Source organism: Zerene cesonia, chromosome 10, assembly GCF_012273895.1.
Source record: "Zerene cesonia ecotype Mississippi chromosome 10, Zerene_cesonia_1.1, whole genome shotgun sequence".
NCBI classification, from domain to species: domain Eukaryota; kingdom Metazoa; phylum Arthropoda; class Insecta; order Lepidoptera; family Pieridae; genus Zerene; species Zerene cesonia.
The window spans coordinates 7,448,747-7,463,689 of NC_052111.1; the positions used below are offsets into that span (position 1 = coordinate 7,448,747).

Consider the following 14,943-nt stretch of genomic DNA (forward strand, 5'->3'; position numbering starts at 1 on the left):
GTAATAAATGTTATTTGCAGTTAACAATTTTCTTTTTTCTTTATTACAATATTTATGGCAAGACTAGGTATATACCCACCAATTGGCCGCAGAAAGAATGGCCGTCCTCCTGTCTCCTGGAAAATGATTTTTTAATGTTGAGCTAAGTAAAACCGGCCTGTCATGGCACGAAGTTAAAATACAAGCCCAAGATCGCCGTCACTGGAAAAAAATTGACTGAGGCCCTATGCTGCTCGAGGAGTTAAAGGAACAATCCTATCCTACTAATATTATAGATGTGAAAGTTTGTAAGGAAAAGTTTGTGTGTGTGTTTGTTGCTCTTTCACGCAAAAACTACTAAACGGATTGAAATAAAATTTAGTACGTAGACAGCTGGGCAACTGGAATAACATATAGGCAACTTTTTATCCCGATATACCTACGGGACACGGACTTACGGTGAAACCGCGGGGCGCAGCTACTCATCACATATAAACACTTACCTAAGTTGAGACCTCTCAAGGTGTAGGGTAAGGTAAAATAATGACCAGTAGATATCTTGTTATCGTATATGATTTGTGGTTTGCGTGGATAATAACGGTGTCAAGAACGTAATGTAAACTGATATTATAATTGCGAAATGTGTGTTTGTTTGTCCGTCTTTCAGCACCGGGTAACTATGTTATCAACTTTTGCGTAGAAAAGAAAAATTACATATGTTAATTGTTGTCAAATGATTGAAACAACAGATGAGCCGCAGAGAATTTTGATGGAGTCAGAAAATTGCCAAATAATCTCTATCAAAATGCCATTTTTCTTTGCACAGCATTACTTATAATTTAATTATATAAGCTTTTGGTACATATAATTTTTTTAATAGATTTCGTATACTATAAATGTAGAAGTACGTCACTAATATCATAAATGTGAAAGTTTTTTTGTTTATATGCTTGTCCGTCAATCACGATTTTGATGAAATTTGACACAGGGTATGAGTCGACTTGGGTGATAGGATACTTTTTATCCCGATTAAATGCTCTCTTGAGATAAAACGGCAATCTTGATATCCGGGCGGAGCCGGGACGAGCGTCTAGTAATCTATAAAATAAGTTTTCCTAATAGATAAGCAGCCACTTTACGATTTATCTGAACCGGTTGGAATAGAGAGAAATGTAAAAAACTGATTATGATAAAAATGCACCTGCAACGGAAGACGTTAACATGACGACGTGATATTGAATTTAAATAATGTGAATAAATCTTGTATTTATCTAATAAAACCGTTTTATCTTTATATTTATTACTAGCGGTTCGACACGACTTCGCTCGTGGTATATAGCTTATACCTACAGCACTCAGGGATCCCTTTACTAGCGGTGCGACACGACTTCGCTGTTGGTATATAGCTTATAACTAAAGCACTCAGAGATCCCGTACATAATACATATCCAATAATGAACAACTTTTTTAGATTGTTCCCATAGTTCCTGAGAGTAGCGCGTTTGACAAAAAATAAAGCTTTATATTATTATTTAGTGGTATAGCTAGTATCATACAATATAGAAGTACAGATTTAGAAATTAAAACCTTTTTAACTGATTTTAAACGCGATTTATTCATTACTAGCTGCGCCCCGCGATTTCACCCACGTAAGTCCGTATCCCGTAGGAATATCGGGATAAAAAGTTGCCTAATTGTTATTCCAGTTGTCCAGCTATTATTATCTACGTACCAAATTTCAATGCAATCACTTCAGTTTTTTTTGCGAGAAAGAGTAACAAACATACACATACATCCATCGTCACCAATCTTTCGCATTTATAATATTAGTAGGATAGTACATGTTGCTAAATGCAGTTGAAATCGTGTTAAAAAAGGTTCACCTACTAAAAATTTATGAGTAAAAACACAAAATATACAGTCGAAATGATAACCACCTTTTTTTGAAGTCGGTTAAAATTATAAAAGTTTAATATATCAAAGCAGGTTATCACAGGAATACTTATTTGTATTCATCCATAACTGCTATGACAATCAGACATGTCCGAGCGCATAATTCGATTGAATTGCTTCGGACATGTGAAAAACCATAATTGTACACAAAAGGAATATGTATAACATGCTTATTTAAATAGTAGTTATATTTTAGCGAAGTATACCCAATTTTAAGAGTATTGGTTTAGTTTTTTTTTTAATTCATATATTGGTAGCGTATTGAATCATTTGTGAATAACAAGTCAATTGAATCATACAATCCTACTAATATTATAAATGCGAAACCTTGTAAAGATGTGTGTGTGTTTGTTACTCTTTCACGCAAACACTACTGAACTAATTAGAATAACATATAGGCCACTTTTTATCCTGATATTCCTACGGGATACGGACCTACGCGAATGAAGCCGGGGGCGCAGCTAGTTATGATATAAAATGAACCTCGACCACGTTTTTGTGGCGGCCATCTTGGATTTGAATTCGTCATAATGCAGGTGTGTAGTCTTATAATTAACTATTTAAGAATTATTTACTGGTTTAATACAAAATCATATCAATGTGCTAATGTTATTAATAAAAAAACGTAATTAATGAGCAACATGCAAGCTAATTTACAAGCAATCCCAAAATTCTGTGTGCAATGTCAATACAAATTCAAAAGAATCATATTGTTTCGTTTTGTTTTCAATTGTATTTAAATATATAAATTATATAAGAACAATTTTTATGAATTATCTAATCGTAATCAGAATAACCTAATCGTATATATAAAACAAATACGAGAAAGAATGTATGAACAATAGATGTATGAACACAACCTCAGTAAAAAGTGGCAACTGTTTTTTGTCAATAGTTATCTGACCTCTAAACTAATAATTATAAAAGAATATAGGATTTTATTTGCTTTTGTCGTAGAATTTTATTTGTATGCCACGATATAAAACTAAATAACCTTACTTTACTAAATAAACTCAAACTCATCAACTTATATACAAAATTACCAAAAGATTTTTTTCAAAAATCATTTTATCATTAGAATTCAATTATCATAATTGGATGCTATATTATCACAGAGTAAAAGCTCAGGTACTTAGGTTACAAGGGATCACGGACGAAGTCACGGGTAAAATACTGGTCATTAAATTATTAATTTTTTTTTTTTATGCTACAGTCTGCAATGGAGCTGGTGGGACGCCTGATGGTAAGCGCTACCACCGCCCATGAACATTTGGAGAGGCATAAGGTCCATTGCAGACCTTACGCCTCTACAAATGGATTGCCGACTTTTTGGTAAGGGATTAAGAAAGGATTGGCAATAGGAATAAAGGAAAGTACTGGGAAGGGTAAGGAAACGGATATGGGCCTCCGGCTTCCTCACTCACCGAACGAAACACAGCAGAATGCTATTTCACGCCGGTCTTCTGTGGGGGTGTGGTACTTCCCCGGTGCGCCAATTTAAACAACGAAAAACACGATACCAAATATAGAACGTGTCAATTTATATATTATCTCACTTGCTCGTAAGGAAATTATGGAATCCTGGCGATTCTTATAAGATGAACACATGAAATTATCGTATTGTCACTGATCCGTAATTTTTTTTAATTAAATCTATCGCTTTAAAGGAGCCACAATCAAGTCTAAAAGTCAGTTATATTAAAACATACATAAAGGTTAAGCTTTTTTAACCGTGTAGTTACGAGAAGCATCGTATAAAATATTAAACCGGATCTGAAAATTTGTCAGTATGTGCGGAATCTAGGCGATATATCATTAAATTATAAGAATTCGTTATATTAGTCACAGATAAAAATGTTAACCTGCCATTCCATTTAAATACGAATTATTTATGTTTAATATATTCCTTTTTTCGTTATATAAAACCTCTTTTTATGTAGGTAGTTCACATAAAAAACTATGGTTAGCGATGTAGTATATCGATATAGTACCGTGCCCGCTTCGTTGGGCGTTAATTATTACATCACCAAATATATTATATACACTATTATACTTTTGAGAACAAATTTTGACTTCATTAAATTATCTTGATGACAAAATCATTCATTCTGATAAATTTATTGTTTTCTTTTGCTCGTTAACACCTTTTAAAATTAACAATCACAGAACAAAATTCTATGGTAAAAGTACTTAAAAATCATGCAAAATTATAATGAATACCTGCGCCAACAATTTACAGTATTGCCAACTCTCGGAAAAAGCCACAGTACAGAATAGGTAAAGCTTGAGTTACGGCCTTTTTTAAGACAACGCAAGGCTGTCTCAACAGCCTTTTTTTAAGTAGATTAAAGATGCTGTAGGTATCGTTAAATATTATATTACTTAAATAATTAAAACGCGCTACAAAAAATCTTTTAACCTGAGCGTAGACCCTCATTTTTCCTCCGAAACGTTTATGATATAAAAAAAAATTGCGGCCCATATCCTTATATTTTATATATTTATTCAATTAACTGTTCCAATGTTCAATAAAGAACTCCAATAATTCCTTGTTAGAGCTTTATTTCGTAGCTACCTATCTTAATATATATAAATCTCGTGTCACAATGTTTGTCCTCAATGGACTCTTAAACCACTTAACCGATTATAATAAAATTCGCACGCCATGTGCAGTTCGATCCAACTTGAGAGATAGGATAGTTTTTATTATAATTTTAATTACAATAAACAACTACCCGGGCGAAGCCGGGGCGTACAGCTAGTCTTTTATTATATTTTAAATATTTTTCTAAACATTATGTATATATGGGCTATTTTATGTACGTAGATAATTTTAGTCGTGTTACTGTTATCTCTTTGTTTCTTAATTATTATATTTCAAAAATTCTCAATCCAAACAATATCTGTGTAAAGAGATCTGAATCAACATTTAGTCAGTTACTTCTTACCGATTCAAAACGTTTAAATATATTTAATCTTCTTTAAAATATAACAACAAATTGGGGAGAAAAGAGCGAGTTAATCATCTTACATATACTACCTACATACAATATACATATCTATGGATTTTCGAAGAATGAACTCGGTTACCACAATAAACAGAATTCTGTTTACTGTAGTTGTATACACAATTGGTAATATGACAATTGTGTACTAGGATTTAGGCTATTTGAACACGTGTACACAGCGTATATAAAATAAAATGCATATGAGTAAAGAAAGTTAATTATTCAGTCAATATCAGCGGCATTTATGAGCACGGTTGGGCGACACTTGAAAAACATGCATAGTTTTGATTCGCTTGTGTGTTCTTAATAAGGTAAAATATCTTAGAAAGCCAGAATCCATAAAAGTTTTGACCAATTTATAAGGAAGTATGATTTTTCAATAAGACTTCAAAGAAAAACTAGATGCAACGTTAATACTTTGGAAATCTTACTTTGGAGTCAATGTTTCTCTTCTTTCACCTCTAATATCAACTAACTAAAAATAACGCGGACTAACCGCTCTTCGTGCTTTCGGAATTGTAAAGAAACTAGCAATCGGCATAAGATTTCTATCTTCAGAATCTTCATCAAAAAAGCTATGCCAATGTATAATGAATAGTATCCGCAAAATCGTCAGTCGTCGTCCCAAACGTCCTAACCTGTATGATTGGCTAATGACCTATATAAGGTCTAACAGGTTATAAACCGCTATAGAACAGACTGCCAACAAATGACATAAAATTGCCAAAAATACAGACTATAGAAGAAAAAAATGTATAACATTGAACTGTTCTAATTATGACTAAACGTTGATTTAAATTTGATAAATTTTCCGTGACTTTATGGACATCAATAACGCTTTATTATAATAGATTTATATTAATAATGATTGTTAAATACCAGAGAATAGAAGATGCAACGATCGTCCTTGCATGACGGAGGTGTTTTAATATTCATTAAATAGCTATTTAAGAGTGACAGTATATTTAATTTATTAGACATTAAAAATTTTATTGACCATTAATAACTTTCTTTTAAGCAAATTTCGATTGAAATTATTTTTAACAATTTTAACTTTTACACGTACTGAACTGAACTGAACAGTATGGAAATTTAAAATTAAAAACTAACCTCAAATTAATAACATTTTTTATTAAATAACTAAACTGTCTCCAAATAGTCAGAACTAGAACAAAGTTCAACAGGACCGCACGGGAGGCACCAGCATAAAAACATCAACGATTCACTCCGTTGAAAGTTGCAAGCCACAAAATCAGAAAAGATACAGTCGATTTGAGAACCTTTAATTTTCTGGTGTTTGATTTTACACGAGTATTATACATTTAGAAATTAAAAACTTTCGGGGAGTCTCCCCGTGACCACGCTCGCTGTAAAGTGTTCGAAACGTCGGGTTAATAATATAATGAATAAATCGCGTTTAAAATCCGTTAAAAAGTTTTTAATTTCTAAACCTTTAATTTTGTAGTACATCATATATGACAATATGAATACAAGCTGTTGGCCCCCGCCTCGCCCATGGTAAATATACAGCCCATGTTTCAGCTTTCTAATGGTGAAATAATTTTTGAAATCGTTCCTGTAGCTTTTGTGTGAAAACTTCACAAAATGAATACACGTGTTGCTAGGAAATGATGGATAGTAGTTCTCATAGTAAATAAAAAAAAATGGAAATGAATAATATGATTAGCGTCATATAGCTAAAACAAGTTTATTAATATTTTTTATAATGTGACGGCACGAGTATCATTATAACAATCTATAAAGTGGCCTATAGCAGATTTATAGTTAGTAAATATTGCGCAATTTTATTCTAAGTCTATATGTTAGTTAAAATAAAATACATTTTTTTTATAAAAAACTAAATCAAATTGTTAGAACTAGACCAAATTTAAATAGGACCACATGGGGGATAACAATTCAAAAAAAGCACCATATTAATAGCTTCGTCCAGTGAAAAGTTATTAAGTACCATACACAAAAAAATCACACAAATTGATAACCTCCTCCTTTTTTAAATTCGGTCAAAAAATAACAGCCTATGAAATTCAAATAGAAAAATAACGCTTCAGATCGCTTACCGTGAATGAAAATTTTGATAATTCTGTCTGGTGGCTGTCACAACATGGGTTATGTATGAATTAACATTGGCGGCTAATCACTCTTATCCGCAGTACACCAAAATGTTAATCACCAACTGAACTTCACTATGAAATATCGAAATGTAAAAATGTTTATGCGAATCGTTTTGAGTCATCCACGTGAGTGACAGACGCGCACCGGCAGCGAGACTCAACGGTCGACTGACTTGAAAGTTACCACTTACGATTTTTTAGGGAATTCCTTTAAATTGCCGCCTTTCTTTATGAAATGAAAAAATAACAAACATCCACTGAATGTTTAACAAATTAATTTGTAACAATGTTTGAATGAATAATAGAATAATAATTTTAACGTGTTAATATTTGTTCTATGGTGAAGAGCCACACGCACAGTTTAATTTCTTAATTGATTTTAAGGGCCGAGTTACACAATATTAATTTAAAAAACTTGCTTATGAGAATTTGATTTGGTAACATTGTTGTCTGACTGGTTAATTAACCTAGGTCATTATACAACCTTAACAACGTGAAATAGTTTAAGGGCCTTGAAGATATACACAATTTTAAAGTTTTATGGATTTCCAATAAGTGGATAACAATTAGAAAAATTTTAAACCTCATATGTATTTGTATTTTTAGTATTTGTTAATTCTATGACTTTTCGCAGTTGAAAATGTTAACTGTTTGTTGAAAGTTAATGTAGCGATCAAAAAATAAGAAAATTGATATGAACACAGATAATTTAATAGGTATTATAATAGTTAAGTTATCTACTTATCTAAATACTGTAAAATCCTGTTTTACCACTTATTTTTTAACGACTCTTGCCTCCTGAGTCATTGTTCGTTTGATTAATGAAAGTGAATATAGGGCATAAGGTTAATTTATTTAGTTAAACACAAATATGTGTTATAATATATGTGTAAATATTTTTTAATGCAATCATAGGTTATGGATACATAGGTACTTAGATATTCGTTATAGGTATAGACTCTAGGCCATTCATATAAATGCGGAAAACATTAATTATACGCTATCATTGTATTCTATTGAATAAGGATATCAGATTTTTATGCAAGTTAATGCATGCATATTAGTCTCTTTGCGTGGTTCTAACATCTACTAATACGTATTAAAGATCTAAATATGTATAGGATCGATTCAGCGTCATTTTGTAATGTAGTCACAACTGCTAATTTAAACAAACTAATTATTAGCTAAGTTACATAGATACTTGCATTTAAAATTGGGAGCCGAAATAATAAGATACTTATATAAGCAGTTATTGAATGCAAAATGGGTTTTTAAGTGGGTAAATTGTATTTTTTCACATGACATCCCATTGATATATTAAAAATGAAAACAGTATCTATATGAAATTTGGTACGGAGAGACTACAGTCTGGCTTTGCACGAAAGCTGTTTTTTACCCGGGTACCACGCGAGTGATGTAACGGGCTAAAGCTAGTTTAACAAATAATTTCATCTTATTGGGATTGTAGGTATAGTATATATAAAATTTCATAAAAATCGGTCAAGCCGTTTCCGAGGAGCATGTATATGAGAGTATGTAACTGAAACTTTGATATGAGAATTTTTTATGATATGTACATATTTTATTTTAATTTTTAATAGACGTTCCCCCAATCTTCGTAGATCCTCGAATTGTAGACTCGCAGCGGCAACTGTAATAAAATGTTAGAGCAACATTTAGATATATTAAATTACGTATAATTTATATGAATCCGGAAATACAGTTTTTTTTGTTCTTTTCGATACTAGCGTGTCGCCCACGGCGTCGCCCGACTTGACTAAGGTTATTGCTTGTAATTCCAGTTCCTGTTGAACTTCGAGGATAAAACCTTTCCAAAGTCTAATGACAGGTCTTAAATTATCTTTGAATTAAATATCATCCAAATTGTTACAGTGGTGGTGACGTGAAGAACAAACAGAGACAGAGGTTCTTTTTATGACATAGCGGGCCACTGAGCTGGTGCTTCGCCTGATGGTAAGCGATCACCACCGCCCATGAACATTCGCAAAGGTAGTGGCTCTGCGAATGCGCTGCCCGCTTTTATGGGGTAAGGGAAAAGGAATCGACAGGAAAGAAAGAATAGACTGGGACGGCTGAGAAAAATGAAATAGGCCTCCGGCTCCCCCACTCACCGTACGAAACACAGTGGCATGCCACTATTTCACGCCGGTTTTCAGACAGACAGAGGTACTTTCGCATTTATAATATCAGCAGGGGAGCAAATTTCACAATGTGCTAAAAACACAAATATTCTCCGCAATACAGTCTAAAATTCTGAATAATATTAACTTATCTTATCTAATTAATTTACTTACAGACGCACGTGTAATGCACAAAACAAACAATACAATACATAATAAAATCATTATAGATTTCATTCAAGAAACATTTACTACCTTATAGTAGGTTGATTATACAGATAATATAATATTATACTATTATTACCTTCAAAGAGTTCAGTTAGGATTGATAGATACTTAGAGGTAATTTATCTACTTGTATGTGACATTTATAAGGTATGCTCATAAATTTCAAATATATAATATTCATGTATAAGCTATTGTATAATATTTTTATACTAAGCTGTATGTGTAGTGTGCACGCCTCAAGAACGAAACGCATTACTGAGGTACTTTACCTGTGCCTTTCGAAATATCAATTGGAAACAATTAAATTATAAAGTAATGCATTCAGAGGAACATAACACCTCATAATTTTTTTGTTTTAGGAAGTCGTTTAAATAGTGTTTCTATTTATTTGTTGTCTTGTAGAATAATATTTACACATAAATGTCCAGGAGAAACACAGTTTCGACACTTAGCGACATGACATTGTTAAATACATACTTGAATATGTACGTTATCCGTCAAAGTTATAGGTAGGCAATATATGCACCATTAGTTCTGGCCTATTTATGTAATACATATATGATCTAAGAATACATATCAGCTTAAAACTTAATATTTCAGAATAGACTTTGGTATAAAATTAATTTTGTATGTTATATAAGAATTATGTTTTTCCCGATACACACATAATTAAAAAACAAAACGTTTCACAATATAATTCATTGCCACCCTGAAATTCACATTAATTTGTTTTTCCGTATTGAGATATGTTTCAATAGAACATTTCTTTAAATAAACCTCATTCATAAATAAGTTTTTAAACTGTCTACACGCAATTAGCAACCGTCGTTGTCAAATATTTTTTTATAGTTTTCGTTAGTCAATTGTTTTCAAATGTGGAAACAAATTGAATTGGACGTGGAGTGCATCGTTTGTAATAAAACGTTGCAAAAAATAAACCACGATCCGCACGAAGTGTGTTTTAAAATGAGGAAAATAACCAATCGTCGATCCAGAACACCTAATTGGTCGCTAGAAGAAAAACAATACTTGCTCGATCTAATCAAGGAAAGAAAAGATGTTGTTGTTAATAAAAGCTCCAATGGACCTAATCATTCCGAAGAGAAGGACTTTGCTTGGAATGAGATATTGCGCAATCTAGCTTTCAAGTTCGGAACTAAATTTAACGGCTTCTCTATTAAAAAAGTGAAAACTCAATGGCAGAATATGAAGAGAATTGCACGTGAGGAAATATCGCTTAATGGCGCCGCTGTTCAAAATTACACTAGACAGTCATTTGAAGTTTGTAATATCCTTGACTTAGTAAAGGACGGTGTTCTAACAAAAGATAATGAGCACAATATAGGCGAGCCTAACATCGAATCTCTGAGTACTAACATCGAAATTAAGACCGAATGTATAGACGAGTAAGTTAACAACTATTGATAGTAAGCCAAATCTATATATATAAAATTCTCGTGTCACAGTTTTCGTTGCCATACTCCTCCGAAACGGCTTGACCGATTCCTCTGAAATTTGGTAAGCATATTGGGTAAGTCTGAGAATCGGCCAACATCTATTTTTTATCCCGATATTCCTACGGGATACGGACTTACGCGGGTGAAACCGCGGGGCGCAGCTAGTAATATTATATTATTTTATTGGAAAAAAATTCAGCATTCATTTTGACATGTGTCAAAAAAATTACATTGTAGAACATTAATAATAATTATATCAGTAGATTAATAATCTAAACACCTAAATAAAAATTACTTTGATTTGTAGAGACATGACTGATGTGAGCTGTAATGCAGTCGATTATACGACAACTAATTCTCAGCAGACAATAAATGATACAACGATCCTTGAATCTTCAGCATCATCAACTTCTGTGCACACAGAATATGTTATGGATAAAGATATTCAAGAAGAGTATACCCAAGTTGCGGATAGCAAGAAAACGGCTGAAACCATGACAGATTTTACAAGTAATACAGATACCATGCTACCCAAAGAGTTGCTTGACTTTATAAGGTTAATAAATTAATTATTGATTACTTATGATATCATTCACACACAACTTTTGTGTATTAATCAAAAAAATCACAGGAAATGAGAGCATTATTTCTAGACATACCTAAGACGTTAGGAAACGTAAGGAAAGGTGCGTTTTCCTCAGCCTTTCCATTTCTTTCTCTCCTGCTGTCAATTCTTTCCTTATCCCTAATCTCTTAACAGCGTCTGCCCATTTGCAGAGGCAAGAGAAGAAAGTTTATTTATAAATAGTATTGGCTTATGAGATTCAGTAGTTACCTATATAATGATAAAAATAAAAATGATTATTTGAAAGTAGTTATTATAAAAAAGTATATCGTTTATTAGGCATTCATCAACAATGAAAGATCTTAAAATGGAATCTCTAAAAGAAGAAAGACAGATTGTGAGGGCAATGAGAGAGACAGCAGAATTGAATAAAATCATAGCGGAACAGAAATTAAAACACGTGCTATGGGTAAAGAAGCAGGAAATGGCGTAAGTGGTTCTTTTTTTGGAAATTTTATTAGGCAATATAACACAAAAACCGGACTCAATAGTAATTCGATTATAGATAGTATGTAGCCTGGGTTTTTAGCTTTTGTACAACCTATAACAGCTACTACTCAGGTCAACGTATTTTTAATATTTTTTTTATGTTTATGAGACTTAGGTCTCAGTATTACTTCATATTAGCAATATTTGATGCTAAATAGAAGACATTTAAATATCAATGACAATATTGGCTTACCACTGTTTTCCTACGGTGAGAGGGGGAGCCAAAGGCCCGTGTCCTTTTTCTCGCCGTTCCAGTCTATTCCTCCTTTCCAGTCGTCAATCCATTTCTTTCACCTTTCCCCGTTAAAGGCGGGCAGCACATTCGCAGAGGCATTACCTCTGCAAATGTTCATGGGAGGTGATGAACGCCACAGCACAAGCACTGTTGCCCGCTATGACGTAAAAAATATATAATTAACCTATCATTCGCTAACATAGGGTGGATTGCTTTGAGGTCTTAATTTTGCTTTATCTACTTCTGCTTATTTTACTTCATGATAGTCTTTATTCCTTTCCATAGGTAATTGAAACGAATAGAAGTACAAGTTTAGTAGGTAATCAAGCTAAAATTCATGTCTTTTTGCCATAAAGCATTTCTAAGTTCATACTCTATTCTGTTGCCCATATAAAATTCTATAATGTGACACAAAAACTGGGAAAAATATTCTTTTTCGATTGAAAAAAGCTTTACCTATTTAGATTAAACATAAATAGAAGGACTTAAAAGTGATTTCATAAATGTTGCTAAATTAGTTTCATTATTGCTACTAGCAGTCTATTTAAATTTTTAAAAAGGTGCTATCTTTTAATTTCTTATGAAATATTTTCTATTATAACATTTTTACCATGCCAACACTGTTAATGCCGTCATATGCCAACCGATAAAAATTGCCGCTTGTCAGTGTCAGATAACTGTCAAGTGTCGATTGACATTTTAGAAATTTCTTCGCGAGCGATCTCGAATCGTATTTTATATTTATAGTTTATTACATTTTATAAAAATATCTATCATGACTTCCCTGATTAGAACAAGAATTGTTTCATTGCGGGCCCTTGCTAATATCAGGTAATATTAAATTTTGATGTTCTGATTACGCAACCAACGGGTTGCTTCAATTTGTTTTTATGCTATTAATATGACCGCGCCGGTATTAATTCCATTGTTTTAAGTCTATAGCCTATTAGATTTTGAATTAATCTTCGATTGCAGCATATTGCACTTTAGTACGGTCTAATTATTGTTCAAAATGTGTTTTATTCTACATGTATAGGTTATATTATAGCAAAGAAAACTCTAGATATGATGCATATAACCAGGAAAATCCGAATTATTTTACGAAAACGTATTTCTATTTCAGCATTCCAATGAATGTATTTTCTAAGTGAATAGTCAGAAAATGAAAACCGTATAATGTCACTATACATTAGAAAGATAAAAAATGATTCACTTGTATACAATGTACTTAATATAGGTCCTATTGATAAGGGTCTTTTGAAAAAAAAAGTAAAAGCCGGCTGCTTTAATTTTACATTTTAGTAAGGAAATAGTAAGGAAAAAATACACATTTTCCTTCTTTACTAACGCCATACCATCATAGTCACACCTTTTATTTGATTTTATGTCGAGAAGATCTTACAAAAACCCGCCAACCATTCTGAATTGCAAAATTAAGTTTAACCATTACTTGTCACAACAAAATATACTTATAACACCAATACAATTGTATTGGTGTTATAAGCATATTTTATAACAACATACCCACTATGTTGTATATTCCTGCCAAAGCACCACTATACTGTACAGAAATTAAATTAAATACATCAGCTGCATCCTTCTTAAACTGGATGTGATGATGAGTTTATCTCAGTATGAATTAATAAAATTTCCAGAATGTATTCTGGTGAGCCAGGATCTGGCGCTGGCAAGGGTGGTGGTGGTGGTGGAGCCATCCGTGAGGCTGGTGGTGCCTTTGGAAAGATGGAAGCTGCAAGAGAAGATGAATACTTCTACAAGAAGGTATAAAGTTTCTATGGGACCCTGTAATATAATCATTACTTTACAAGTGTATTAAATAGATTGTAATTTTGCAATTTACACATTAATATTAATAACATATTTTTTTTAAATGGGTAGGTAACTTTATGAAAATAGATTTACTATGTTTATGATAAAAAATGATAAGATATTGAGCATAATATAGCGCAATGGTTTGTGTATTGTTCAAGAAATCACAATGGACAATCTTATTTTTTAATAATTATGAGCAATCCAAAATATGGATACAAAATAAAATATAGGTGTGTTATCAATGTTGATAATATTTGTAAAAATTTTTTCTTCAATTCAACAGCAAAAGGAACAGCTGGCGAACCTAAAAGGTCACATAGACAAGGAAATCGCCTTCCACCAGGAGCAGATCAAGCGCCACGAAGATGCTATCAGACGTCACAAGCAAACCATGGCTGAAGTGGCCGATAAGTGAAATAAATTTGTATCTAGTACATTCAAAGGCCTGTCCACTTTGCGAAACGTTCTTAACATATTTAAGATTTATGTAAGATGATATTTTGTGTAAGATGACGATTTTTCGCTTTTATTTTGTTTAGTTGATAGTTGTGAGGATCAAATATATTGTGTACAGGCTGGTGTGTTTTATTTATGGTCATGAATAAGTGAAAATTGATGTTGAAGGTTTTAAATAATTCTTTGTTGGCGAATTTTTATCTGTGTGAATTGTCTATGTATTTTTTTATTTTTTGGCTATAGAAGGTATGTGAGAAGATTTAAAGTGTTTTTTTTTAATACAAGCGGCACGCCTTAACCTCTTATGGGTGCACTTGTGTGTATACATATGTGAATCTTCCTCTTGAATAACTGTCTTTAAAACAAATGTTAAGATCTGTCGCATGGTACTTTAAAAAATTTGAGCA

General features: G+C 32.4%; 2 protein-coding genes across 3 annotated transcripts in view; one reads left to right on the top strand and one right to left on the bottom strand.

Annotated features, from left to right (window-relative positions):
• The window catches only part of LOC119829429 (protein scarlet-like), a 55,765-nt gene extending 48,511 nt beyond the window's left edge, over positions 1 to 7,254 (bottom strand). For both annotated transcript variants that reach the window (XM_038351915.1, XM_038351916.1), the window contains exon 1: positions 7,019 to 7,254. The gene's annotated coding sequence lies outside the window, so the exon portion shown is untranslated. The remainder of the gene's footprint in view (positions 1 to 7,018) is intronic.
• Positions 7,255 to 12,903: 5,649 nt separating this feature from the next.
• On the top strand, positions 12,904 to 14,656 carry LOC119829396 (ATPase inhibitor mai-2, mitochondrial-like). Its single transcript, XM_038351868.1, has 3 exons — positions 12,904 to 13,078; positions 13,903 to 14,029; positions 14,364 to 14,656. The coding sequence occupies exons 1-3, from the start codon at positions 13,023 to 13,025 to the stop codon at positions 14,493 to 14,495; spliced, it is 315 nt and encodes a 104-aa protein (XP_038207796.1). The 5' UTR covers positions 12,904 to 13,022; the 3' UTR covers positions 14,496 to 14,656.
• Positions 14,657 to 14,943: the final 287 nt, after the last annotated feature.

Coding starts and splice junctions, on each gene's coding strand:
- LOC119829396 (XM_038351868.1), top strand. CDS start 13,023: ATGACTTCCCTGATTAGAACAAGAATTGTTTCATTGCGGGCCCTTGCT. Junction 13,079..13,902: donor CGGGCCCTTGCTAATATCAG/GTAATATTAAAT, acceptor TAAAATTTCCAG/AATGTATTCTGGTGAGCCAG. Junction 14,030..14,363: donor ATGAATACTTCTACAAGAAG/GTATAAAGTTTC, acceptor TCAATTCAACAG/CAAAAGGAACAGCTGGCGAA.